General features: G+C 40.8%; 1 protein-coding gene across 1 annotated transcript in view; it reads right to left on the reverse strand.

The window, feature by feature from the left end:
- Positions 1–632: 632 nt before the first annotated feature.
- LAMC2 (laminin subunit gamma 2) overlaps positions 633–25,191 on the reverse strand; it is a 62,327-nt gene continuing 37,768 nt past the window's right edge. The window contains exons 11-23 of the mRNA XM_026703269.2: positions 20,783–20,986; positions 18,680–18,816; positions 17,189–17,345; positions 15,311–15,516; positions 14,362–14,444; positions 13,948–14,085; positions 11,622–11,766; positions 9,060–9,209; positions 8,557–8,671; positions 5,549–5,748; positions 4,065–4,223; positions 3,859–3,958; positions 633–1,429 (exon numbers count right to left, since the gene is read on the reverse strand). Coding sequence (XP_026559054.1) covers positions 1,179–1,429; positions 3,859–3,958; positions 4,065–4,223; positions 5,549–5,748; positions 8,557–8,671; positions 9,060–9,209; positions 11,622–11,766; positions 13,948–14,085; positions 14,362–14,444; positions 15,311–15,516; positions 17,189–17,345; positions 18,680–18,816; positions 20,783–20,986 — 2,045 coding nt within the window. The 3' untranslated portion in view covers positions 633–1,178. The remainder of the gene's footprint in view (positions 1,430–3,858; positions 3,959–4,064; positions 4,224–5,548; positions 5,749–8,556; positions 8,672–9,059; positions 9,210–11,621; positions 11,767–13,947; positions 14,086–14,361; positions 14,445–15,310; positions 15,517–17,188; positions 17,346–18,679; positions 18,817–20,782; positions 20,987–25,191) is intronic.

The raw sequence follows: 25,191 nt of genomic DNA on the forward strand, positions 1-25,191 counted from the left end.
TTAATTTAACTCAGCAGATCCAGCTTTGTATTTCAGGACCTGATTCTGAACCTCAGCAGGAAAGAATAGAACCATAAGTGTGTAATAAATCTTGGGACAAGGGTTGAATCATCTAAATTGACAAAGGAGGTGACCTGAATGCCACACCCAGACTGAGGTGATATAGGTACTCCTCCCCTCCAAAAAATTACCTCTTGGACCACTGCCCTTATTAAATTCTTCCCTTCCTAGTTTGTCATTTAGTAAGCGGAGAGAAAATAAATGAAGGAAAATGAAGAAAGCACATCTATCAAAGACAGGGCTATTTATACAAGCTTAAGTAACCTGTGTAACCTAAGGACCGACATTTCTCTGTTTGGGGATTGTCTTTCCACCAGTTTACTGAACAGTCTACTAAAATCTCCTTCCCATCACAGATTGAGAGTTACCAGAATCCCTGGCTTGAGATAATTATTGTAAAACTAGTTTAGGTGTATGGATAGATACATGTTCCATCTCCTATATGATTATCTGAACAGCTACCAGAGGTGGTAGGGGAGGGGGAAAGTGTTTTTGGAAAGAAAAGGTATTTCTAGAATGCTTAGTGGAAAAGTTAATTATTCATTGCCTAGCATTTTGATAATAGAGCAGAATAAATTTAACAATGCAGCAACATCTATTTGCTTCTGCTGAATCACAATTTGCTTCTGCTGAATCACAAAAAAGAAAGAAAGAAAGGATGACCAAGGGCTAAATAAAGCAGAGGGTCAATGGTAGATGACAGTCTGGGATAGCACCTTCAAGTTAAACCAGAAAAATACGTAGGTTTTTATATATTGGAAGATACATATCTATTTATCCAGCCTCTTCCCCATTGTTCTTTACAGCGGTTGGCTTCTCTGACATATCAACAGATTGTTTTCCCCCTTGTTTTTTCAAGAGGGTGAGGGCTTGAATTACATTCCCTTCAAATTGCGCTGCTGCTGAAAGGTAGCGGTTGCCTCAGAAGCAGAGCAAGGAACTTGCCCTCCCAACCGGATGAACAGACCTTCCAAAGGACCCGTTTGGTAGAGTCACAGCAGCCATTCTTGTAAGGCAGGCATCTCTTCACTTCACCCCAAAATCATTTCTCTAACCCTGATGTTTGTCCGTGGCTTGGAAAATGGAGTTGATTGAAATCTGCTTTCCCAGCAAAGTCTTCAAGGTCTCTCAATGGGCTGTACATTAAAACAATTTTGAGGAAGAGTATTCTTGATCACCTCCAAGTTCTTGATATCTGCAAGGATCTCAGTAATGCTACTATCCAGCGTCTGGACTCGAAGCTTCTGCCGGCTGGCTGTTTCCTCTAGCTGCAGCATCATTTTTTTCAACTGGTTGTTTCTGGTTCTGGCGTTGCTGAGTTCATTTTCAAGCTTGTTCACACTTTGATCATCCACATCCTCTAGTTGTCCTAGCAAAAGAGTAACAGAAGAATATATTCTGCTAAACCCATAATTCCAAACTGCTACATAAGTAGCTGCCTCATAATTCAAGAATCAAAGCCACTGAAGTTGTTAGCCAATGCACACTTTTTTCTCAGATTTGTCTGGGAAATGATAATGTTTATGATGATAAACAAAGGGATAATGTTTATCCCTTTATCCTTGAGAAAGGGAGTGATCCAGTGGTGGTATTCTACCAATTCAGCCTGGTTCTGGTGTACTGGTAGTGCCGAAGATCAGCAGAGACCAAACTGATTCTCTCTTGAGGAGCTGCTGTTGGGCCCACCTGCCGCCCCGGTTCCCTTAGCAGGGAGCAGGGATTATTCCCTGCTTTTGGAGCACAGCTGTTTTCCGTGGGACAGCAGATTGCTGCGCATCAGCTGCTGAAGCAACAGGGAGAATGCAGCATTGCAGGAGGCGAGTCAGAAAGCCTCTGCGCCTGCGCAAAGTGCGTGTTTGGTGCACGTGAAAAGTGTGCCCACCAAGCCGCGCCCACCAAACCGGTGGTAAACTATTTTGAAAACCACCACTGGAGTGATCTAGCTCAGGGGTCTCCAACCTTGGCAACTTTAAGCCTGGTGGACTTCAACTTCTGGGAGTTGAAGTCCGCCAGGCTTAAACCTGCTAAGTTTGGACACCCCTGATCTAGCTGGTGTTTAAAGAGGCTGGGGTCCACCCCCTGCTCAAGAATCCATTGCTAGACCTGACCCCTTTTGGACAATTTATGTTCTCTTTTTAAGGAAGGTAGTTGAGAAGGTGGTCATGTTGGAGCTTCAGAGAAGAAAGCAGACAACCTAGACCCTTTTCAATATGATTTAAGATCTGGGGATGTGACTAAGACAGCACTGATCATATTTATGCATGACATATCAATAGGATAGAAGTATTTTATCCATTCTTGTTCTCCTGAATCTCTCAGTAGTTTTTGATACTATTGATTATGGTATTGTTTTGGACCAACACCCTATTTAAAAGCTGGGGACATTATTTTGTATCAGGATCTCATGTGGTTCAGTCACAAGGACCAGAGGTTTAGTCTTCCAAGCTTTTGGACTCAAGCTGGAGCTCATCCTCAGGGTAACCTCTCTCTCTACCGGAACATGTGCTTTGGGCTATTCTATGTGTAGTATTTATGTGGGGTCTGGTCGGGTATGGCTTTTTTTTTTAATGGGTTGATTGGAGTGTTGTTATCTTGTACTGGTTTCACTCCCTTCCTCTGGGATCAATTTGGAGGATGGAGGTGCTCAAGGCTTGGTATTCACCCCATTCCGGATTAACATTTACATGAACTCATTGGATGGGGTCATCTGAAGGCACAGGATGAAGTATCATCAGAATGCTAATGATGCTCAACTATATTTCTGCACCCTCATGGAGGTGCACTGACTCCCAGTAGGCTTTTGGGTACAATTCAAGCTGCTGGTTGTCATTATAAAGTTTATCAGAGCGATAAATTTGCTAAACTGGCTTTTAAATTTTAAGTGAAGATCAAAAATTTTAAGTGAAGGTTTCGACTGCTTTTTATTAACTGCAGGCATAATATTATCATATACTAGCTCTATACCCGTGCTTTGCTACAAAACTATGTGATCAGGCTTAGATTTTGGGGAGGAAAATAAGGGGGAAAAATTCTGCCTCTGCCTAACAGCATCCATTGGTATTCATCTGGCTAGCGTCCCATCAGTGTGTGAGAGAGTTGAGGGCTGTTTGGAAACTGAAACAATATTTGCTGTGTGAGCAAGAAGGAGACAGCAAGGAGCCTGGGCATGGCTTAGCTCAACTATTCTGTAATATAGCTGCTTGATGCTGTGAAACTAAAACTGAAGCTGAAACTCCTCTCCTTTGCTTGTATTTTGCATTTGGAAGAGATTTCTTTTCAGGTGGGAAGGGGGAGCAGAACTCCTTAGCATCAGAGCATGTTAATAATAATATAGGAAATACTAATGCTCTGATAGTCATTTTGAAAAATCCTTTCTTAGTGAGCACCTGGAAGGCAAGAGGAACATACGTGCCACATTTCAAGTTTGTAAGCTTTACGGTTCTGGAGATTTTGTGATGAAGCATGAGTGGTATTTCGATATATATATATATATATATATATATATATATATATATATGTATATATATATATGTGTGTGTGTGTGTGTGTGTGTGTGTGCGCGCACGTGCGCACTCTATCATTAATACCTCAATAGGGTTACCTTTGTGAAATAGCCCAAATATAGTAAGTGAAAAATACACAATTGATAAAAATTATTTGCCCTCCTGTTCAATGATCAACACGTTTGTCATTGTCTGTTATAATTGATTTAACCTGATTAATTGACTTTTCTTGAATCACCCACTAATGAAACCAAATTATGCTTTAGCCATAAACAGAAACCACTTTGTTTCTTACCTATCATGCGCGAAACATCTTCTAGGAATCTGAGTATGTCCTGGACAGCATTCGCAGTACTAACAGCATTGACTTTGGCTCTCTCGGATGCCTCAGTTATCTGGAGAAATATCAGTACTAGATTAACCTGCTCAATAGGCTTTCTAACGGAAACAGAAGTTTCTTCAAAGCACCCCTTATAAAAAAAGGCAAAGTTGGAAACTTACCCCTTGAGCCATGGAGGTATCCATATCAATCGCCTTTGCCTTTTCTTGCAGTTCTTCCCCGACTAGTCTGACCTCTTGCTTCAGAGACATGATCCCACTCTCCAAGACAAGCACACCATCTGCTGTCCGATTTGCTTCCAAGGCCAGCCTTCCTATCTCCTGAAAATGCAAACAGAAGAAGAAGAAGAAGAAAGAAAATCAACAGAGGATATTTTGATGGATATTTGAAGAAACAAGTTTAGTGGCTTGAGGAGCAAAAGTAATAAGCAATTGCAACAATTTTCAAGCAATCCTACAAACCTGAGACACGAACCCCAGAAAATCTGCAAAACAATGGCTCTATCAGACACCTCTTTTATTTTTCAGATTTACTCTCCACATTTATGTAGAAGTTCAAGGCTCCATACATTCCTCATTTTTCCCCGCTAAAGCCCTGGGAGATAGATTAGACTGAGAAAAAGTGATGGAGCTAATATCTCCCAATGAATTTTTGTGAACTAGAACAGGAGCCTCTTTACTCTCAGTATTTTTTCTATCTTACCCCAATGCTGATAATTAACAGTACCCTTAATTATGGATTCAGACCCAAATCAATATTCACCTTTGAGCAATATCAGATGTACATAACCACACAAAGGACCAGTTGATCACTCCAGTTCCTGACAATATACTTCAATCTATAGATGAGGTGAAAGCTGCTATAGCAATAATGGTAAGCAACTCAAAGGAGAGATGGGAAGTCTTTGGTGTAAATCTCATTTTGCCAGAATATGTCCAGTGGTCTCAGACAAATTAATATTTCCCAGTTTCAATTGTCGTGGTACCTGAATTCACACTCTTCCAGTCTCTAGCCTGATGCCTTAGCCTCTAGACCAAATTGGTTGTCAATTATACTGACCTATCTAATAGATTTCTTGTAAGAATGAATACATGAAAGTATCAGTAACAGATCCTGAATAATCTGAAGTTGTATCCAAATCAGTGGTGGGATTCAATTTTTTTTTACTACTGGTTCTGTGGGTGTGGCTTGGTGAGCATGGCAGGGGAAGGATATTGTAAAATCTCCATTCCCACCTCACTCCTGGGGGAAGGATACTGCAAAATCCTATTCCCACCCCACTAACCTGCTTTCCAGCTCTGTTCTCCTGTGCAGGGCAATAAAAGAAGACCCAGCCAATCAGCTGGGACTCGGGAGGCAGAGAATAGATGTGGGTGGGGCCAGTGAGAGGTGGCATTTGCCGGTTCTCCAAACTACTCAAAATTTCTGCTACTGGTTCTCCAGAACTGGTCAGAACCTGCTGAATACCACCTCTGATCCAAATGCTGAGTAAAGAACTATATTTGCTAAAGTTTTGAAAGACGGCATGTTAATCCATCTAAACCTTCAAGGACATAAATTCAGATGAAAGAAAATCAAATCGTCATCCATCTTCAAGCTGACTAGTAGATAGTTAACCCTAACCCTCTTTCCCACTCCTCTGTACCTGATCAATGTTCCCAGCAATCTCCCTTGCTTCGCCAGATATACTCCTGGCCAACTCTGCTTCATTAACAGCTTTGCCCAGGGTTGCTTCTACACGCCTCAGTTTTTCACGGGCACTTGCAACTTTATTGATGATGAATGGTAATCTTTGTATAGCATCCAAGGCTTCTTTTTGCTTGCCACCCACTTGAAAATTAAAATCTATAAGCAGAAGTTGGAGAAAATAAATATATTTTTAAAAAAAAAAACCAAATGAAGAGTAAGTTATCTTATTTGTGCCTTAGCTTTGTTGAATTATCACTTTCTAATACTTTGAGATTAAAAGTTTGGGTAGATTAAGGAGGAAAATGGTACAAAGTATAGAATAAGGTGGACTTTGTGCAGAGAACTGGAGCCAGAGATTGTAATGTTGCAATTTTAGAATCTGAATATCGAGCACAGGGCTAAAGTTTCCCACCCTTTAACTCTGGATATTCATTAATTTGATTTGTACCCTACAGCGAATTCTCAGCACAACTTGCCAAAGGTGACTTGATTTGGAAACAAACAACATCTTGCAGGATCCAATCTGGGTCAGTCACCAGAATGAGAGGTTTAGTCTTCCAAGTTTTCAGACCAGTGGTGGTATTCAATTTTTTTTACTACCGGTTCTGTGGGCGTGGCTTGGTGGACATGGTGTGGCTTGGTGGGTATTTGGTGTGGCTTGATGGACATGGCTTGGTAGGCATGGCAGAGTGAAGGATATACTAAAAAACCTCAATTTCCACCCCACTCCAGAGGAAGGAACTGTAAAATCCCCATTCCCTTCTCACTCCAGTAACCTGCTTTCCAGGTCCGTTCTCCTGTGCAGGGCAACAAAAGAAGACCCAGCCAATCAGCTGAGACTCGGGAGGCAGAGAAGAGATGGGGGCGGGGCCAGTCTGAGGTGATATTTGCCAGTTCTCTGAACTACTCAAAATTTCCACTACAGGTTCTCCAGAACCTGTCAGAACTGGCCGAATACCATCTCTGTTTCGGGCTCGTGCTGGAGCCCATCCTTCAGGGAAAGCACGAGAGAGAGAAATTCCCTGCGGATGAGCTCCAGCATAAGTCCAAAGCTCAGAAGACAAAACCTCTGGTCCCAGTGACAGACCCAGATTGGATCCTACAACATTATCCTAGGACACGTATATTTGCCTTCATTCATGAGACAAAATCTTCCTTAAATCTGGAATTTTCAACTACAAGCTTTGCTTCAAATGCCCGCTAGGATAAAAAAGTTTTTACTGGTTACTAAAAGATGAGAACAAAAGTGGAAACATGTTTTCTTGGGGAGAGAATTTCCAAACTAACATCACCTAAAAAAGCCTTGATTTCATCCTCATTAGACTAACCTCCAAACCTCATAAGACTAACCTCCCAATTTCAGCCTCTTTTGAAAGTCTTGCTGTATAGGAAGGATATTAATCCTGCCCAACCTTTTGAAAACAAAGCAAAAATGGAGAAAACTGAGGAGATGTTCAGAATTACATTCGTAAGAATAAAGAAATTCAGGAAATCCAGCATAATCATTGATACACAGTACTATAAGAAATGCAAAATAATAATCATGTATATGGTGTAAAAACAAGTTGAATATACTCAAGCTACATTGTCCTAGGAAAGAAATGTAAAACCTTGATTTTGAAAATGTGCCAGCAAACTTTAAAAACCAAGCTGGAATGCCTTTGCCCTACATGACTCTTGATTTCTTATTACGTCTTCATGGTACAATGTCTCTGGATATTCTCAGTCCCCCTGGTCATACTTGTCCCAAAAGTCCAGTTTTTTCATAAGGCAGCTGGATTTTCTTTGTTATTCATTGAAGATGTTTTGCCTCTCATCCAAGAAGCTTCTTCATTCACCTGAAGAAGTGAAGAAGCTTCTTAGATGAGAAGCAAAATGCCTTCAAGCAAAAAAAAAAAAAAAGTTCAGTTGCCTCTTTGAAAAAGCACCTTTGAGATAATCTTCATGGCTCTAACCAAATTTCTCTATCTATACAATTATGGTTTTTTAAAATAATTATGTTATCTTTCCTTTCCACAAACACATACACATCAAACTTTTTAAAAGAATCCAAGAGCTTATTGAAATAAACAAAACATCACATCATCATAGCTATTCCAAACTGGAGTCAATTTTACTGTATGTAATAATAGATGAGAAATTCATTGAAGGACAGGCTAGAAAGAGCTATGATGATCATGTAAAAATTTAACAAGAAACAGAATCACATCACATGAAGAGAAATCAAGAAAAGAGCTGATCAATTTAGAACTTCTTTAATGTGATGTTTTGTTTATTTCAGTAAGCTCTTGGATGCTTTCAAAAAGTTTGATGTGTGTATGTTTGTGGAAGGGAAAATAACATTGTTTTTTTAAAAAAACATAATTTTATAGATTAAGGGTCTTCAAATTTGGCAAGTTTAAGACTTGTGGACTTCAACTCCCAGAATTCCTGAGCTAACATGACTGGAGGAGGGATTCTGGGAGTTGAAGTCCACAAGACTTAAAGTTGTCAAGTTTGAAGAACCCTGGTATAGATAGACAAATTTGGTAAGAGCTACAAAGGTGCTTTTTCAAAAGGCAACTGGACTTTTTTAGTTTTTGCTTGAAAACATTTTGCTTCTCATCCAAGAAGCTTTTTCACTTCTTCAGTTGAATGAAGAAGCTTCTTGGATAACTTCTGCAGTTTACACCAGCTTTGTCTTCCCACCAGATCATCTAGCACAGGGGTCTTCAAACTTGACAGCTTTAAGACTTGTGGACTTCAACTCCCAGAATTCCTCCTCCAGTCATGTTAGCTCAGGAATTCTGGGAGTTGAAGCCCACAAGTCTTAAACTTGCCAAGTTTGAAGACCCTTGGCCAAGCAAAAGATGAAATATCTTTTGGGACTGAATCCAAAGGGCTGTACAATCTTGCCCACACTCCCAAGCCCCATCAGAAATTTGCAACTTGTTTAGACACCCCCCTGCCCCACGTGCAACTCACCCCTCAGCTTCTTCAAGATATTTTCAACATCATTGAAAGCAGAATCACCAGCACTCACTGCCTGCTGGGCTTTTTGCTTGGCAAGGTTAACACGAGACAACAACTGAAATGATGACTGTAAGCAGAAAGGAAGACAAGAGCGTGACAATGCACAACATGAAAATTCAGTTCTACATCTGTTCTGTGTACAGCGATGAAGGGTTTGCCTACTAGGGACCTTTCACCTAAGACTCGGAAGGTCAATAGTTATTTACAGACCAGGTCCAGACTTTTAATATACTTCAGAGAATGTCTCTGTGCCTTCTAGTGGGGATTCCTTCCTAAGAATGACATATGCTTAATCAATATTTTTAATGTTCATATAGAAACAAAGAACAAACCATAAACATGCCGTAATGTCATAAAAATCCATGATTAAAATTTTGGTGGAAAGTTATCTGCTGAAGAGTAAATACTTTATGGATCCCCAAATTTACAATTTATATTTAGGTTGATTACTTTACCTGTCCGTCATTTTGGCCTTTTTCCAGCAGCACTTTGATCTCTTCCTCCCACTTCCCTGAGTTGCTTTTCAGTTGCTTGTACTCTACCATGTAGGTCTCTATGAAGCCGGATAAGGAGTCCATTTTCTGCTGGAGCTGTTTGGCCTCCTCCTAAAACACCAGAGGAGAAAGTGAGGGAAAGCAATTTACCTAAAGCGCTGAAATTGATTGGACTTTAACAAAAGAGTAATTACTAGTTTGGCTTTTGTATTTCTAAAACCTGCAAAATTGGTAATTCTCTTCCCAATCTCCACTGCTCCTAGGGAGGTCCTGATTTCTCAGTTCTTCTCACACATCACGTTCGTAGGATACTTCAATGTTCCCACGCTGGCCTTGGCAGTAACCCCCATTTTTAAACTCCAGCTCTTCAGCAACACTTATCCAATCATTGTATCTCCATTACACAAATCTGGTTGACTACTAGCCAAAGGACACAAAAAAATCCCCCTAACTTTTTGCTGCCAGTGAATGATCAAAAGATCATACAGTCAAAGGGTTCAGTCAGTAGACAGTACAAATGGAAAAAAATAGGGGGGAGAAATTAAAGTAACCCAAGTGCTAACTGATAGCGTGGTGAAAGAATAGTTGACAGTGTTGGGCAAATAGACAATGTGTCTGCGGTGTCTACGTACAAAGTAGACCAAACAGTAATGAATGGCAGATGAACTAATTCTATTTATTGTATGGTTGAAAGATTTTTGCAAATGTGAAAATAGATTTCTTCCTCGGTCCCCTTTACCCCCCAAGAAACTAGAGAGGATCTCATCTGAGTCATTGGCCCTGTCCACATTCTTACTGAGGGCTAAGTTGCCTTTTATCTGACTATTCCTTTGACTGTATCTCTTTGTCCTGTCTTCCATGATTCTTCCCACATATCATCAGGGGTGGGATTCTACCAGTTCGCACCTATTTGCTAGAACCAGTTGTTAACATTCTAAGCAGTTTGGAGAACCAGTTGTTAGAAGAAATTACTGGCCTAATTCTGTAAGGAAGGCAGGAAGGAAACATTCTGGTGTTGCTTACAGAAACTGCCTCTCCGTTAACCCTTTTTACATTCTTGGAAGGACTAGACTTCCTGTCTCAGGAACATCTCTGGAGTTTTTTTCCCCTCCTTTGTTGGTACTTTGCTTGTGTGGAGTAACCATTCAAAGTCACAATGGCACTGAAAAAAGTGACATGACCATTTTCACACTTACGACTGTTGCAGCATCCCCACAGTCATGAAAGGCCAGGCAAGGAGATGTGTGCCTTGATGTGAGTGATGTTGAATTGGCCACACCCAGCCAATAACATGACCACCAAGCTGTGTCCATCCAGTCACATGACCACCAAGCCACACCCACCACCTAAGCCACGCCCACAGAACCAGTTGTTAAAAAATTTGAATCCCACCCCTGCATATCCTTATAGGATAAGAGAATAACAGAGTTGGAAGACACTTTGGGGAACTGCTAGTCTAGTCCAACTCCCTGCTCAGGCCCAAAACCCTCTACCATTTCAGACAAATGTTTGTCCAATCTCTGCTTAAAAACCTCCAGTTTGGGGGCACCCACAACTTCTGGAAGCAAGTCGTTCCACTGATTACAGGGAGCATAGATATTATAACCCAGGAGACAACTAATCATGGCCCTTGGGATATCATGGATTAAGTTCAGTGGTGGGATTCAAAAAATTTTTACTACTGTTTCTGTGGGTGTGGCTTAGCTATTAAACCAAACAATGGTTACTTTATTTTAAATACCATGTAAATCATAAGTTTTGTAAAGTAAGCAAAGACATGAAAAGCATACAGAATTATATAAATACAGACACTGTATTGAGCACGTCTGAAAGTATATGAGTGTCAGTAGTGCGATCCAAATTTTTTTACTACCAGTTCTGTGGGTGTGGCTTGGTGGATGTGGCATGGCTTGGTGGGCGTGGCAGGGGAAGGATACTGTAAAATCTCCAGTCAGAGGTGGTATTTGCCAGTTCTCTAAACTATTCAAAATTTCCGCTACCAGTTCTCCAGAACTAGTCAGAACCTGCTGAATACTACCTCTGGTCATCATGGCACGGGAAGGATACAGCAAAAACTCCATTCCTTCCCCACCCCACTAACTAGCTTTCCAGCTCCATTCTCCTGTGCAGGGCAAAGAAGACCCAGCCAATCAGTTGGGACTCAGGAGGCAGAGAATAGATGGGGGCAAGGCCAGTCAGAGGTGGTATTTGCCAGTTCTCTAAACTATTCAAAATTTCCGCTACCAGTTCTCCAGAACTAGTCAGAACCTGCTGAATACCACGTGTGATTAAGTTGCCTAGAAAGCAGAACAGCACCCGTTTCTGGGTGGGCGGTAAAGTCACATTATGGGCAGGATGGGTTCCTGTCAGAAGAACACAGCAAAGCATCCTTGTGGATACAGCTAGAGCTTCTCTCTCTTCCCCCTAACAGAATATCCCTATTGAAGAAATGAATGTATGAAGTCAAGACATTTCTGGAAGCCTCTTGGAAGAACTACAATTAGCCACAAACACAAGCCTTACCTCAAAAAACTTTGTGTCAGTCTTTGTGAAACGAGTCAGGGAGCCAAGCTGCTGCTGACTATTCTGATAGACCCTTTCAGCATTCGAGGCAGCTTGGTTGGCATCAGCCTCCAGTTCCTTTGTCAGCAGCTTCAGCCCATCGTATCTGCAGATCAGAATAAAACTTTTGAGCCTAAAAAGGGGGGAAGACTCTTTTCCCCACCCCCTAATACAGGTCTTTCAAACTCCTGGCGCATGGCCGGATGTGTCATGCATTGGTCACATCCACGTCCGGTGTAGCGAAGGGGAGGGAAGTCACAACACGTCATGTGACACTGCTGTGACAATGCGAGTTTGACACCCCTGTCCTAATACTTTATCTTGATTTATCCCATCTTGGGTGAGTTCATATGTAATTTGGAGAATGCAAATTCAGTGTCGAGAAACCTGCTCTATGTTTGATTACTACTGATTTTTTTTTTTGCTAAGAATCCACGTAAGGAGGTGAATCCCATGATCCTCCTGAAGTTATTTCAGGAGATGACGTTCCCCACCCCCCAGGAATAGAAAAAGAGATGTGCCAATATGAGTTATTTTTATTTTGCTGCATTTGATTGATCATGTGCTTTTTCAACTCCTAGGACAACATACATATATGCAAGACAATCTATCTATTTGTGTTAGAGTTGCTCCTCTTTTCCTCTTTTTTTTCTCACATAGCGTTAACCTCCAGAAACACTAGGAGGAAGATAGAGGAAAGCCCTTTGGAAAGGTTGAGATACTAAGGGTAACTAAGTCTCTTTTTCACAACCATTCACTGTATTCAGCCCAACATTTATAAAGAAAGAATAATAAATTCAATGTTGGATTTCTGAGCATCGCCTTTTAATAATTCAAAATAACTGGTAAAGAGCCATATGGAGAATTCATATTCATATCACCAACATTTTCAATAAAAGTCAGGTTCCACCATTCTATCATATTCCCTCAGCAACCAAGAAATGGAACCCATACACAGTGCTATCTATAAAGGAACAGAAATGGTCTTCATTAACAGTCTTCATTAATAACAGCATTAACAGTGTCCTGTTAGCCACCACCTCAAAATTAAGTTTACTGCTCTTGAGATAGTAAAATGTCATCACATTTCAAGAAAGAAAAGTCCAGCTTTAGACAAGGTACACAAAAGAACACCAAAATTACTCTTTTGTGTAAGAGCTGGAGAGCAAAGTCTCTTATTAGAAAATTTACACTTTAGGGATTCTTCAATTTAGCAGAAAGTTAACAAGGATAAATAGAAGGAAATATATCAATAAAAGTAATGATAGGCCTTTCTTTGAAAAACTAGAAGCCAGGAATATATTAGATATATGTGGGATTTGGAAGAGAGAAGAAAGAAGAAAAAAGCCTTTGAGGTTATAGTCTAAGGATAGTTTTAAAAGATGTATGTATATATAGCCGTGTTAGAAATTGTTTGCTTTTTGAGCAGCATGAGCGGAAGGATGCTATTCAACACATGTGGTTTTCCATGGCAACTGATCAAGCCATTGTGGAAATGGTTGAGCCAATATGGCTCTAAACGAGCAGGGGTCTTCTGATATTCTGCAGCACAGCATCAGAGACACCAATATGATTTTGTTTGCTTTTAATGGAACATTTAACAAGCCTAGATCATGTTTAAAACCATTTTCAAAAAACTGTCTTCAATCAGTTTTTTTCTTTGTTTAGAATGCCATCCTTTAAGATTTAGGTTTTCTTATTCCAAACAGAGGCAAACAGAGGTTACTTCTTTTTATTTTCATTCTTGCTACTGCTTCACACTCAAAAAAGGAGGAGGAGAAACTGGGCTCAGAAACTGTAAGGGAGGGCAGGCAGTGCTTTGAAAACACATACCAGTTCCTGATATTGGACTAATCTGGGCCTCATGTGGGAGGAATCCCTCAGAGAGGATGTTTCCTGTCTCACTTTGCAATAACAACATTGCCAATCTATACATAGCCCCCATAAATATGGTTTGCTTTTAATGATCACATTAAGATCTTGACCTAATATGATGAGATCTGGAGAAGAAATAGATGATGACTGTCAAGCATGGAAATCAGGAAACCCAGGCCATTCAAATGAATATAAGGAATTATTGCAAGCTTAAGCTCTCCACAAGAGTCTGAACTACTAACAGTCAAAGCAAATTGGTGGTGAATAAGAGTTAATGGGATTCAAGTTAGGCTGGAATTAGATCTTTTATGGGCATGAAGAGACTCAAGGCTGATGACACATTTAACCCCCCCCCCTCAGGCTCAGCCTGGTCATCTCCTACAGTAACCCCGCACAAAGCCCATCAACTCACTTATTCTGGAGCCCTTGCACAGATGTTGTCCCAGTACTTTCTCCACTTGCAAAGGCCTGCAGTAATGCCAGTGCTTCTTGGGAGGCATCTTCTGCTGCCCTGGCTGCTTCCTCAATGGTATCTGCCAACTGCAAGTGACTGAAAAAGATTAAGAAATAAACAAGGTGGTGAGAAAGTGAAGCTCATCCATGGACATCTACCATCCTTCTCTCTTGCCCAATGAATATGGGAGAACCATATTATCAAAAACATGAAGCAATTCAACATTGTCACTGGACATTTTTAAACCTTCTTGTTCTAACTTATAGCTTCAACATTTTACAGTGGACAACTTCTTAAAAAGTTGTTTGGTTGAAGCTTTAAAAATGAATCCCTGTAACAGAAATAATGTTTGTCAGTCTGGGACAGATTCACCTGTTTGCTAGCTTCATGGCTTCGTTGGCTAGGATTAAGAACCTGTTCGAACCACTTCCAGTACCATCTGAAGATGGAATAATCTGAGGAAAGGAAAAAGTAATGTTAAATTGTGATACCATTATGACCCATCTATCTCTTGAACACAAACATGGAACAGAAGACCTATACTTGGCAATATTTTTCCAAGAGAAACAAAAATGGTTTCCTTAGCTGCAGTCCCTGATATCAAGTAGCACAGTCTTCAATGGCATCAATTCCACAAGGATTAAAACATTCCTCAAAATTGCAGGTTCTATAAAGATCTCTTGCACTTTTCTACAAATAAGTCTCTCCACAGTGGTGCCCATGAGCTCCAATGTGTCTGTAGATTTCTGCCTTGATGCTTCCAGTCACAAAGTCCAAAGTGAAGGAGGTTTTATGGCGTAATGAGAGTTGGAAGGGGGAAAGTTTTTTGTTTTATTTATTAAATTTATATGCTGCCCATTTCACTATCCAAAGGTATTTTGGGCAGGTTCTTCATAGAACAGGAGTCCCCAACTCCCAGTCCATGGATCGGTACCGGTCTATGGCATGAAAGAAACCGGACCACAGAAACAAGTGAAGCCCCATCTGTGAGATGCAGGCAGCATGTTATATCATGCCACTTCCGGTCCAGGGCATTGGTCCCTGGTGCCCAAAAGGTTGGGGGCCGCTGTCCTAGAAGCTTCCTATAACTTGTTGCCATCCTAAAATTCTAACAGAAACGCTTACTCTTAAAATGTGTGGAAGGGAGCTCCATCAAAATACATTTTGCCACTGGATTTTTGGCAACACATTCTTCAAGTGCTAGAGATTTCAGGAAAACTGTTTGTCACAGTTATCCATCCATGATTTACAATATGCTCAGGCTTTCTAAATTTCACGTACGCCAACTGGCCAAAAAAATTGAACAAGGAAAGATACTTGCCATGCTTTCAATCTTTGCTTTATGCTCATCCAAATCCAAGTGGGCTTTCTCAATCAGCCTCTTGACTTCTTGTACCTGACTCTGGTACTGACTACGCAGAGAGTTCACCTCTCTGGCTATTTCATTGATCTCATCCAGATGACTCCGGTAAGTGAACTCTTGTGACTTCATCTTAGAAAATCGGTTTCCCAAAGACCTGCCAGTAGCTAATGTTGTCATAAGAAAAGGACAAGAAACAGTTGAGAGCAAGAATCAGTGGTGGGATTCAAAAAAGTTTATTACCGGTTCTATGGGTGTGGCCTGGTGGGGTGTGGCAGGGGAAGGATACTGTAAAATCTCCAGTCAGAGGTGGTATTTGCCAGTCCTCCAAACTACTCAAAATTTCTGCTACTGGAAATTTTCTCCAGAACTGGTCAGAACCGGCTAAATACCACATCTGGCAAGAATCAACATAAGTCATATTGATATAGAAATGGAGCAGAGTCCACTTAGCAAGTAGATAGATTTCATATACTTTCTGGAAAAATCCCACTTAGAAAGACCATTTTTGCCAGAGTGTCTTGTGGTGACAGGAGAAGAGATAGCTGCCTACTCTTCATCATTATCAGAGATAATGTGGACAGGCCATTTCAAATGCAGTTTAACATATTTTACCCCTAACTTCACATTACCCTATGTGAAGAGATTGTAGTTCCCACGTAGTTCCCACACATTAGCCAGATAAGGATTGTTATTGGGATCACAGCAGATAAGAAGAATGGCGTAATACTTTCCTGTTTATGCATGTTCCAATCAAACATATCTGATCATTTTATTTTATTTATTTATTTACTTGATTTGTCAATCGCTTACAAGATACAGGTATAAGAATAAACATAGTTTTGAATACATGAGATAGATACTTTTAAGAAAAATAAAAAGAAACAATAGGAGAGGAACGGTAGGCACGATTAGTGTGCTTATGCACGCCCCCTATCTCATCATCTGATACTAAGAAGAATATTTGCATTAAAAAGCAGTTTGTATTAATTCATTTGTATTAAAATAATTGCCATGGCTAAATGTTGCACAAACCAAAGATATGCTTTGGTTTTCATTTAAATAATTCATTGATGACACATGGTTGGAAACACCCAGCCACAGTAATAGTAACACATTTATCAATTTTTGGAATGTTCCTCCTATGTCATCATTGCTTTGAAAATAAACCAGTTTCAGAAAAAGCTGGAAAATTGGGATCCATAAAATGTTTCCCCCCCTTAATAAAGCTACATGCTCACATTTCATTAGTTTTTAAAATAAACTCTTTTGTTTATTTGTGCCTTACTGTAGCTGTGATTAAGCCAGGATTAAACACTGTTGAAAACTACTGATTCCAATTTTAAAAAACCCTGGAATGAAATGGGGATCAACTTTAGCTAGAATTGTACTTTCTGCAATGGATTGGAGAACTACTGAGTTTTCCTTACGTTTTTTTTAGCGGTTCAGTACATATTTAAAGAATTATGAAACTCCATGTTGAGGAATGTAGAAAAGCAGTGGAAAGAGCCATTTCTCAGGGGCCTAATAGAGATTCAGTATGGCTGAATATTTTTTTTTTCTATAAAAAGTCCATGTGGTTCTCTGTTGAAGATGGGCAGTTTGTGCCATGTGGAAACTGAAGAAGCCTGACAGAGAAAGAAAGCAGATCCTTCTCTAGTTGGCGAAGATCATTTATCTGTCTTTGTGTGAATGTTAATTTGGTATATTTCAAAAGAAAAATTAAATGCATTGTTGTTATTTTTTTATACAGTATATAATTTGGATGAATCAACTGTGAACTCTTTCTGTAACATCTGTTCTCTCTGCAGACCACAATTTTGGGAAGACATGAATTACCTTGTAAAATTTCTGCATCTCTCAAAATCTCCTGGAGTAACTCCTCTGCCTCCCTCATTTTCCTTTCCAGCTCAATGTAATCTGCTGGCTGTCCACTTGTCTGAACTCGAGAAACAAGAATCTCAAGTCCCTGCAGCTGCTGCAGGTACTGATCTATCTGGAAGCAAATCATACCATCTCTGTTAGCAGGCTAAAATGAATTTTAAGACATGATAGAAGTTGTCCAGAACAGGGGTCTCCAACCTTGGCAGCTTTAAGATTTGTGGACTTCAACTCCCAGAATTTATTTTCCTCAGCCAGCTGGGAGTTAAAGCCCGCAAGCCTTAAAGTTGCCAAGGTTGGAGACCCCTGCTCCAGAAAATAACATTCAGAACCTGATTTGCAACTCTGGGACCTTTAAGGAAACCACAGAAGTGAATGGAATCAAATCTCACATATGTGTGTAACTTATTTCAGTTACTCATTGTGGTTGCTTATTCATTGCACTGGTTCCCAATTCTGAAACACTCAGAACAATTAAAATGCAATTATTGGGATGGCTCTCATTTCTGTGGGGCCAAAAGTAGCTAATTCACCTAAAAATTGACTTATTGTGCGCCATTCATTTATTACTGATTAATCTGGTTAAAAATCTGGATTGGAAAAACACTAGGTATTTTTAAATATTTTAATTTATAAAAATCCAACAGCAGATGCCTTATTAGTAGAACACTGCATTGATTATCCTACACGGGATCAAGGGCCTATTGAACATGGGTGTCTTATTTAAGAAAAAAAGGGGAGGGATTCCCTCTCCCTTCTTTCTTTAAAAAAAAAAGTTTTTTGTTTTTTTAAAGACAACACTAACAAACACAAACATAAAACATCAACATAAACCATCTTCCAAAATACAGCGTGTCGGTTGGTACATTTCTTTCCTGCAATGTCATGATATCAACAGTCTTCCACTTCCAAACATATATTCATATTACATAAGTCAACTATACATATTATATTATATTGTATTATTATTATATCATTAGTAGACTCAACTATAAATTCACATCGTTCTTATCGAGCAAATCTAAGTTTTAACAAATCTGAGAACATACAATTCATTTCATTACGTTCAGTTATATAATATCATTACATCATATTATCTTACATATTATACTATTCCTTTTTATAATATAATTTACTTTTCTATTTTCTTGTCTAACCATTGATAAAATAAATCCCAAATTTTATAATATTCTTTATCTTCTTGCTCTCTAATTGCTAGTGTTAATTTACTCATTTCTGCACATTCCATAATTTTCCCCTTCTGAATGGCATACTGGTTTTGCTCATAATTGCAAAGTGGCACTGGTTAACTTTGTTGCAGATTCCATCTAACAGTAGCCACTTCTGGTGTCCTATTTCCAAAGAATGAAGGGCAAGGGAGGGGAAATTTATTTCCACACCATCAACTGATATAAAGATGGTACCAAAGTACCAAGAAGAGATGCCTACCTGGGACTTCACTTCATGGTAGCAGATTGGACAACGGGTGTGTTCACAGCTAGGCCCTTCAAATCCTGGCTTACAAATGCAGCTGCCATCACTACGACACTGTAGGGGTTCAGAACCTACTGAATTGCAATTACAAGCTACAAAGGGTTGGAAAAAAGCAGAATATTTAGAGATGGTTTGATCAGAACATGTAAACTAGAAAAGCAATTTCTCTTTTCTCTAAGGCAGCTTACTTCAACCTAAACATTTTGTAAATACAACACTCAGATCTTCCATCCGTCCGTCTGTCCGTCCATCTCTGGACGGACTCTTTATCTGGCTTTAGGCAGCTTACAATAAAATAAAGAAAATATGCAATGTAAAAAATAAAAACACAACATATCAACTAGTCATTATCCAACCAATCATTCACAAAGTCAAGAGATGGGCTGTATCCAATGGCCAGGGGCCCCAATTTGGGGCCCAAAGCCATGTTTTCAAGGCCTTACAAAAGGCAACAGGATGGAGTCTAATTTTTGAGGATGATATCCTAGTGGGTGGGTAGCATGGGAGAAAAGGTTTTCCTTCTGGGCCCTGCTGGCAGAGAGTCCTCATCTGACGATACCCAAGACAAGATCTTGATCACAATACAGACAATTGGGGAGTGTTTGCACTCAGTACAGTCAGCAACTGGGAATTTCAGTAGCTTTAGACCCAATTCATCTAGAGGACAGCAGTTTATGAAAAGCTGTACCAACACATTGTCTTTGGTGAATAATATGACAAATATTATTTCCAATTTCTTTTTCTTATATACTGTAAGCATTTCAGTTTTTCCTCTGATATCTTGAAACTAAAAAATGAAGATAAATATAATGGCTATCCCTGCCAGTGGTTTCATTTCAACCCCTTTGATTTCCATAACTACTCAGTAATGATAGTATCTGTCTTAGAAGCTAAATTAAAGTTCTGCAGGTAGAACAATTGAAAATCAATTGGACTTCATAATACATAATTTTAAGTGGACTGTGATCTGTGCTGCTCTGTTGTAATTACTCTGGTTTGGATTCTAATACATAACTTTTATAGTCTACCATGATTTTGCCAACTGGTATGTGATGTTGTAAAATAGATAGAATATCCTCTCTCACCCCAAATCCTTTTCTAATCCATCAGTTAGATTTAAATTTTTAATTTAAAAAAAATCCTCTCCATTTGCTGAATGCAGATCTTCAGAATTGAAGAAATTGGTTTGGTCATAGTTACAACATTTTTCTATGGGAAAGATGAATAGATGTCAAATTATGAAAGTAAAACAAGAACAAGGGTAAATGATAGATGGATAATTCACTTTAGTTTTGGCTTGTCATTTTGGCTTGTCACCTCTCTTGTTAATAGTTCCCATGTCCACCTATGCATGGGAATAACTAACTCTAAGAGACAGAACTGCCTCTCCAACTCACGAACTTTGGCCTATAGGGGCATTAACCTAATTTATAGCTCTCCTGCAAAAGTTACACAACCCGAAATTGACATATGTGTAGCCATTTTAGTTAGGCTTAATATATATTTTTTCTCTTTACTTTCTCTTTGGTGGCTATGCGGGAAGAGTTTCGGGCTTGCCACATTTCTAAGGAGGGAGGAGTGGAGATAGAGAGAGTTGTTTAGACTAGGTGATTCTTCTTCCCGTGGGAACACGAGCTGACCATGCTGAGACCCCCTGAGGTAGAGATTTATGACATCAAGCAACATTGAATTGCTTCTATTGGAGAATGTGACTTTTGGGGGTTGCTTCTAACTTCTAATATTGTGGGGTAATTCTGGGTTGTGTCAGATCTGGACTTTGCCAATTTGATGCTTTCCTAAATAAAAGAAATTGTCTTGGAAGATGGAGTTTGCTCTTTTTCTTTTAAAATGGATTTTGTCACTTGGAAACCTGGCACAACTATTATTGGCTAAAACCAATAATATGTGGTAAGCATCTTGTGTTAGAAACGATTTATACTTGGCCTTTTATTTGCTCCTTGCTTGCCCTTGTACTGGTGTACCCTCATAATTCAGATAAAGCTCTTTGGTGATATTGACTTTGAAATCAACCTTCAGTTGTGCAAGATAATGGTGTACCTTGGCATTTCTCTGCTGGGTTTGCAGATAAAGGTTGTCCAAAGAATCCATCCTTGCACTTGCATTCCCCTGTCAAGCGGTCACAAGTCCCTGAAGCATTTGGGTCAACACTGTTACACCGGCATGGTTGGCAGGGTTGTACTGGTCCATTCTCACCCAAGGGGTCTCCAAAATAACCATTGGTGCAATGCTCACAGCGAGAACCTAGAAAGAAAAGAACAGTGAAAAGCAAGCAGAGGAAGTCCTGGGCCAACCACATAGGAACTCTCCCTAAATTCTACCTAGAAAACAGAGCTAAATAAGATCCATATTCTCTAATCAGTGGGGTACTGTGTGCACCCAAATGGCTGACAAACTTGCAATTCAGATTGTATGATATGTTTGAATTATTCCTGAATTCTTTTTTTTAATATGTGTTATCCCGGGGTATAATCCAGGCATAAAATACAAAAAGGATCTGCAGTTTCCACACTTTGGGCTACAAGAGTATGTATATGAATGCTTAGAACAAATTATTGGGGTGATGGCACTGAACAAAGTACATTAAAAAAACCTGGAGATTCAAGCTTTTAGAATAATTTCAGAAATAGAAGCTTTCTACTGCCAAAATTAATGGAGAAAGCAATGGTGCTTAAAACATTACTATCTGCTGTTTATCTGCTACACTTTCTCCGCTAGTTTTTATGATATGCACTTGTAAGAGCAATTCTTCTTGCCTTCAATACCCCCAAAAGTCAAAGAAACCTTTGCCTGTTTCAGTTTAACCTGATTAAAATCAAAACAATGGTTACACAAAGAAAGCCTGAAACAATGCATCACAACAATAAAATATCAATACCATAGTGAAGTAAATTATTTAAATACATGCATACACTTTTTCTAAACTCACTCATCATAGCAAAACCCTCTTATTTTTCTTGATGATTGCTTTAACTTATTGTTTTCAGTGAATTATTTGGTCAACCATAAATTGTCTACAAGGACTTGTAAAACTTGAATGGGATGTTCAACTACTAGTATGTGAACTACAGATGTAGTATAACATTAGCCTAGTACCTTTCTTTGCTAACTCACCCTATAATTGGATTTCCTGAGGTAGGAAGAAACCTGCAGGATATTTGCATTCTATCTGACCAGCAACATTCATGTTTCTCTTTGAGTCATACAGTCCCTTCTTTCAAACTTGTCCTACGTTTCTGGTATATCACTCCAGGGTACAGGTTGAAATTTATAAGATGAAATGCTCTCCCATATAAAATAGTTGCTTCCATAGATAAATAAATATCAGGGTAAAAAGCTTTTTACTAGATTCTCTTATCATACTACTCTGATTGTCCAAGAAATAATTTAAATAGAGGCTGTATTTAATCCTAAATTCTAACTTCTACTCGGAAGTGATTCAGCCCAAGCAGAGACCAACATTTCATTGATTGCAGGTGTAGGCATTCAGCAAAAACCAGATTTGGAAACTGTTATGTCCTTGGGGCTGACACCAGTTCCCCATCAGGTCCGCAATTCTTACGGGGGTGTTCTTAGTCCCCATTGGCTGGCTCCCTTCGACAGTCGGCTATAAAAGCCGGCTGCTAGGTTGAGCCAGCTGCTGTTCGCTGGTAGGTCTGCTGTTAGCTGCAGACGCGACAGCCCCCTTTATTCCCATGAATAAAGTGTGTGTTATGATTGAAGCTCTGGTGTGGCCTCCCTTCTTTCCGAACTTAACATTGGCGACGAGGGTGGGATCTGGCCAGCCAGCAGCTATACAAGAGCTGAAAATCACGAATCTGAAGCGCTGAACCGTAGCCGCGACGTTGAGAGCTCGGTCAGCCATTTGAGAGGAAATCGAAGCGGAGCGTGTAGCCGCTCAAGATCACAAACTAGCTACAAGAGAGTGGGCACTGAGAGCCTCAGCCGCCCAACAACAAACTTGCCAGAATTGCGTGTAGCGAAGCTCCAGCATGACGCTCACGACCGCTAAATCCAGGCGCGAGATTTAAATCGCTGTCAGCGCGCAGCTGCAGCATCGCCGCCTCGCCCTTGTAAGGGCGCGAAATTTAAATGGGCGTCAGTTATAGCGTCTGTTCCAGCCGCCAAGGGCTGCAGAGAGCGAGAAAACCCAGAGAGATTCCACGAGCTGAATCACCAGACCGAATTGCACTGCGAGAGCAGCTGCTACCTGTACAACCCAGAGAGAACTCAGAAGCTGAACACTCATTAACAGCACTACAAACTGTAGCTGCTACCCTTTCCAGGGCCTGTATTCCCAGTGAGACTTATTTTACCTGCCGAAAGCTGAACCAGTCATGAATGCGAATCTGGCGTTCCAGCCATTCAAACCAGACGAAGATAAATGGGACTCTTATAAAAACCGTTTTAACCATTATATTGATGCTGTGGGTCTGGCTGACGCTACAGACAACAAAAAGTAGTAGCTCTTCCTGAGCTACTGCGGGGCCACCGTATTCGACACGGCAACAGCACTGTTCACCCCAAGAGAACTCAAGAATGTCCCATGGTCTAAGCTACTGGAGACCCTCTCCAATCATTATTCGCCAAAACCGTCACAGATCGCGAGACGCTTCGCCTTTCGCATGAGGAAGCAAGCGGAGGGAGAAACCATAAACCAATATATGGCAGCCCTCAGAACCGCAGCCCTGCACTGTGAATTTAAAGGCTACCTTGATGACATGCTCCTGGACCAACTTGTCTGCGGGGTCAAGGATGCAAGACTACAGAGGCGGTTGTTGGCAAGGAAGGACCTCAATCTAGCACAAGCCATCGAGGAAGCCCTGGCTGCAGAATTGGCAATACAATCAGCGGCTGAAATACAGGGAAGCACCCCCAAAGGTAATCCAGTCACTGTACATTCTGAGGAGGCAGTGAACGAAGAAGAGCCCATCGAGCAATCTGAAGTGCACCGTCTCAAACCATTTAAGCAGCCACAGGTAGGAACTAGACCGAGAGAAGGCAACGTACCTAGGCACACCCCGCTGTGCCTCTCCTGTGGGGGTCCCCATGCCAGAGCAACGTGCAGGTTCAAAAGTGCCACCTGCAACAACTGCAGCAGAAGAGGACACATCGCTAGGGTGTGCCAGGCAGCGCATGTGGCTCCACAAAAGCCACCATCTTACGCCCCTCGGGCCATCCAGGCAAGTAGAAAACTGTTTTACATGCTATCAAGCTAACCATACCTTCTTAACACCCAATAAAATTAAACTCTCCATTCATTTAGAAGGTAAACCCTGCCTAATGGAGGTCGATACCGGGTCAGCGCTCTCGATTATTTCATGGAGCACGCTCAAGAAGATACATCCCAGCCTGTCCAGGAAACAGCTGCAGAAGAGTCGCCTATCCTTACGAGACTACCAAGGGAAGAACATTCCAGTAATCGGAACAGGCAAGTTCCTAGTCAAATTCAGAACCTTTAAAGGACACCTGCCATTAGTGGTAGTTGATGGTGCCCTTCCTAGTCTTTTGGGGTTGGATTGGTTCCCCTCTCTTGGCCTTAACTTAACGGGGTTCATGCTGTCTCGTCCTCTGACACTGACTCACTATTCTCTGATTACGCTGATGTTTTCAGCGATGAATTGGGGTGCTACAAGGGCACACCTATTTCTTTCTCAGTGGACCCCCAGGCAGTTCCCATCCATTTGAAACCGCGGAGAGTGCCATTCGCTCTGCGTTCTAAGCTGGATGTGGAACTAGACAAATTGTTAAAACAAGGGGTCATCGAACCCACGGATTTTGCTAAGTGGGAGACACCTATTGTCACACCCTCAAAAAGATGGTAGTATAAGGATGTGTTCAGATTACAAGACCACAATAAATCGCTATTTACAGACTAGCGCATACCCAGTGCCAGTAATCCAGCATTTACTGCACACATTCGAACCCGGAAAGATATTCGCCAAATTGGATATGTCTCAGGCTTACCAACAGTTTCCTGTAGACAACCAAACGGCCGAATTGCAAACCATTGTTACCCATAGAGGGGCCTTCCGATGCAAGCGCCTCCAATTTGGTGAGTGTCGCCCCGGACATATTCCAGTCGTTAATGGAACGGATCCTACAGGGCCTCCCTGGCGTGGTTCCGTACTTTGATGACATCTTGGTTTCCGCCCGGGACAGAACACAGCTTTTCCTCAGAGTTAGAGGGGTGTTGGACAGATTCAGACAGCATGGCCTCAAACTAAAAAAAGAAAAATGCACCATAGCCACTAAGCAGGTGGACTTTCTCGGGTACCGAATAGACGCCTCTGGCATCCACCCGGTAGAATCAAAGGTTAAAGCCATTCACGAAGCGCCCACACCGGCGTCCAAACCAGAACTACAAGCCTTCCTAGGCCTGCTGAACTTCTATGCATCATTTCTGCCGCACAAGGCATCAGTGGCAGAACCACTACATAGACTCTTAG

This window comes from Pseudonaja textilis, chromosome 3 (assembly GCF_049901715.1).
Source record: "Pseudonaja textilis isolate UNSWEBS1 chromosome 3, rPseTex1.2, whole genome shotgun sequence".
Lineage (NCBI taxonomy): Eukaryota > Metazoa > Chordata > Lepidosauria > Squamata > Elapidae > Pseudonaja > Pseudonaja textilis.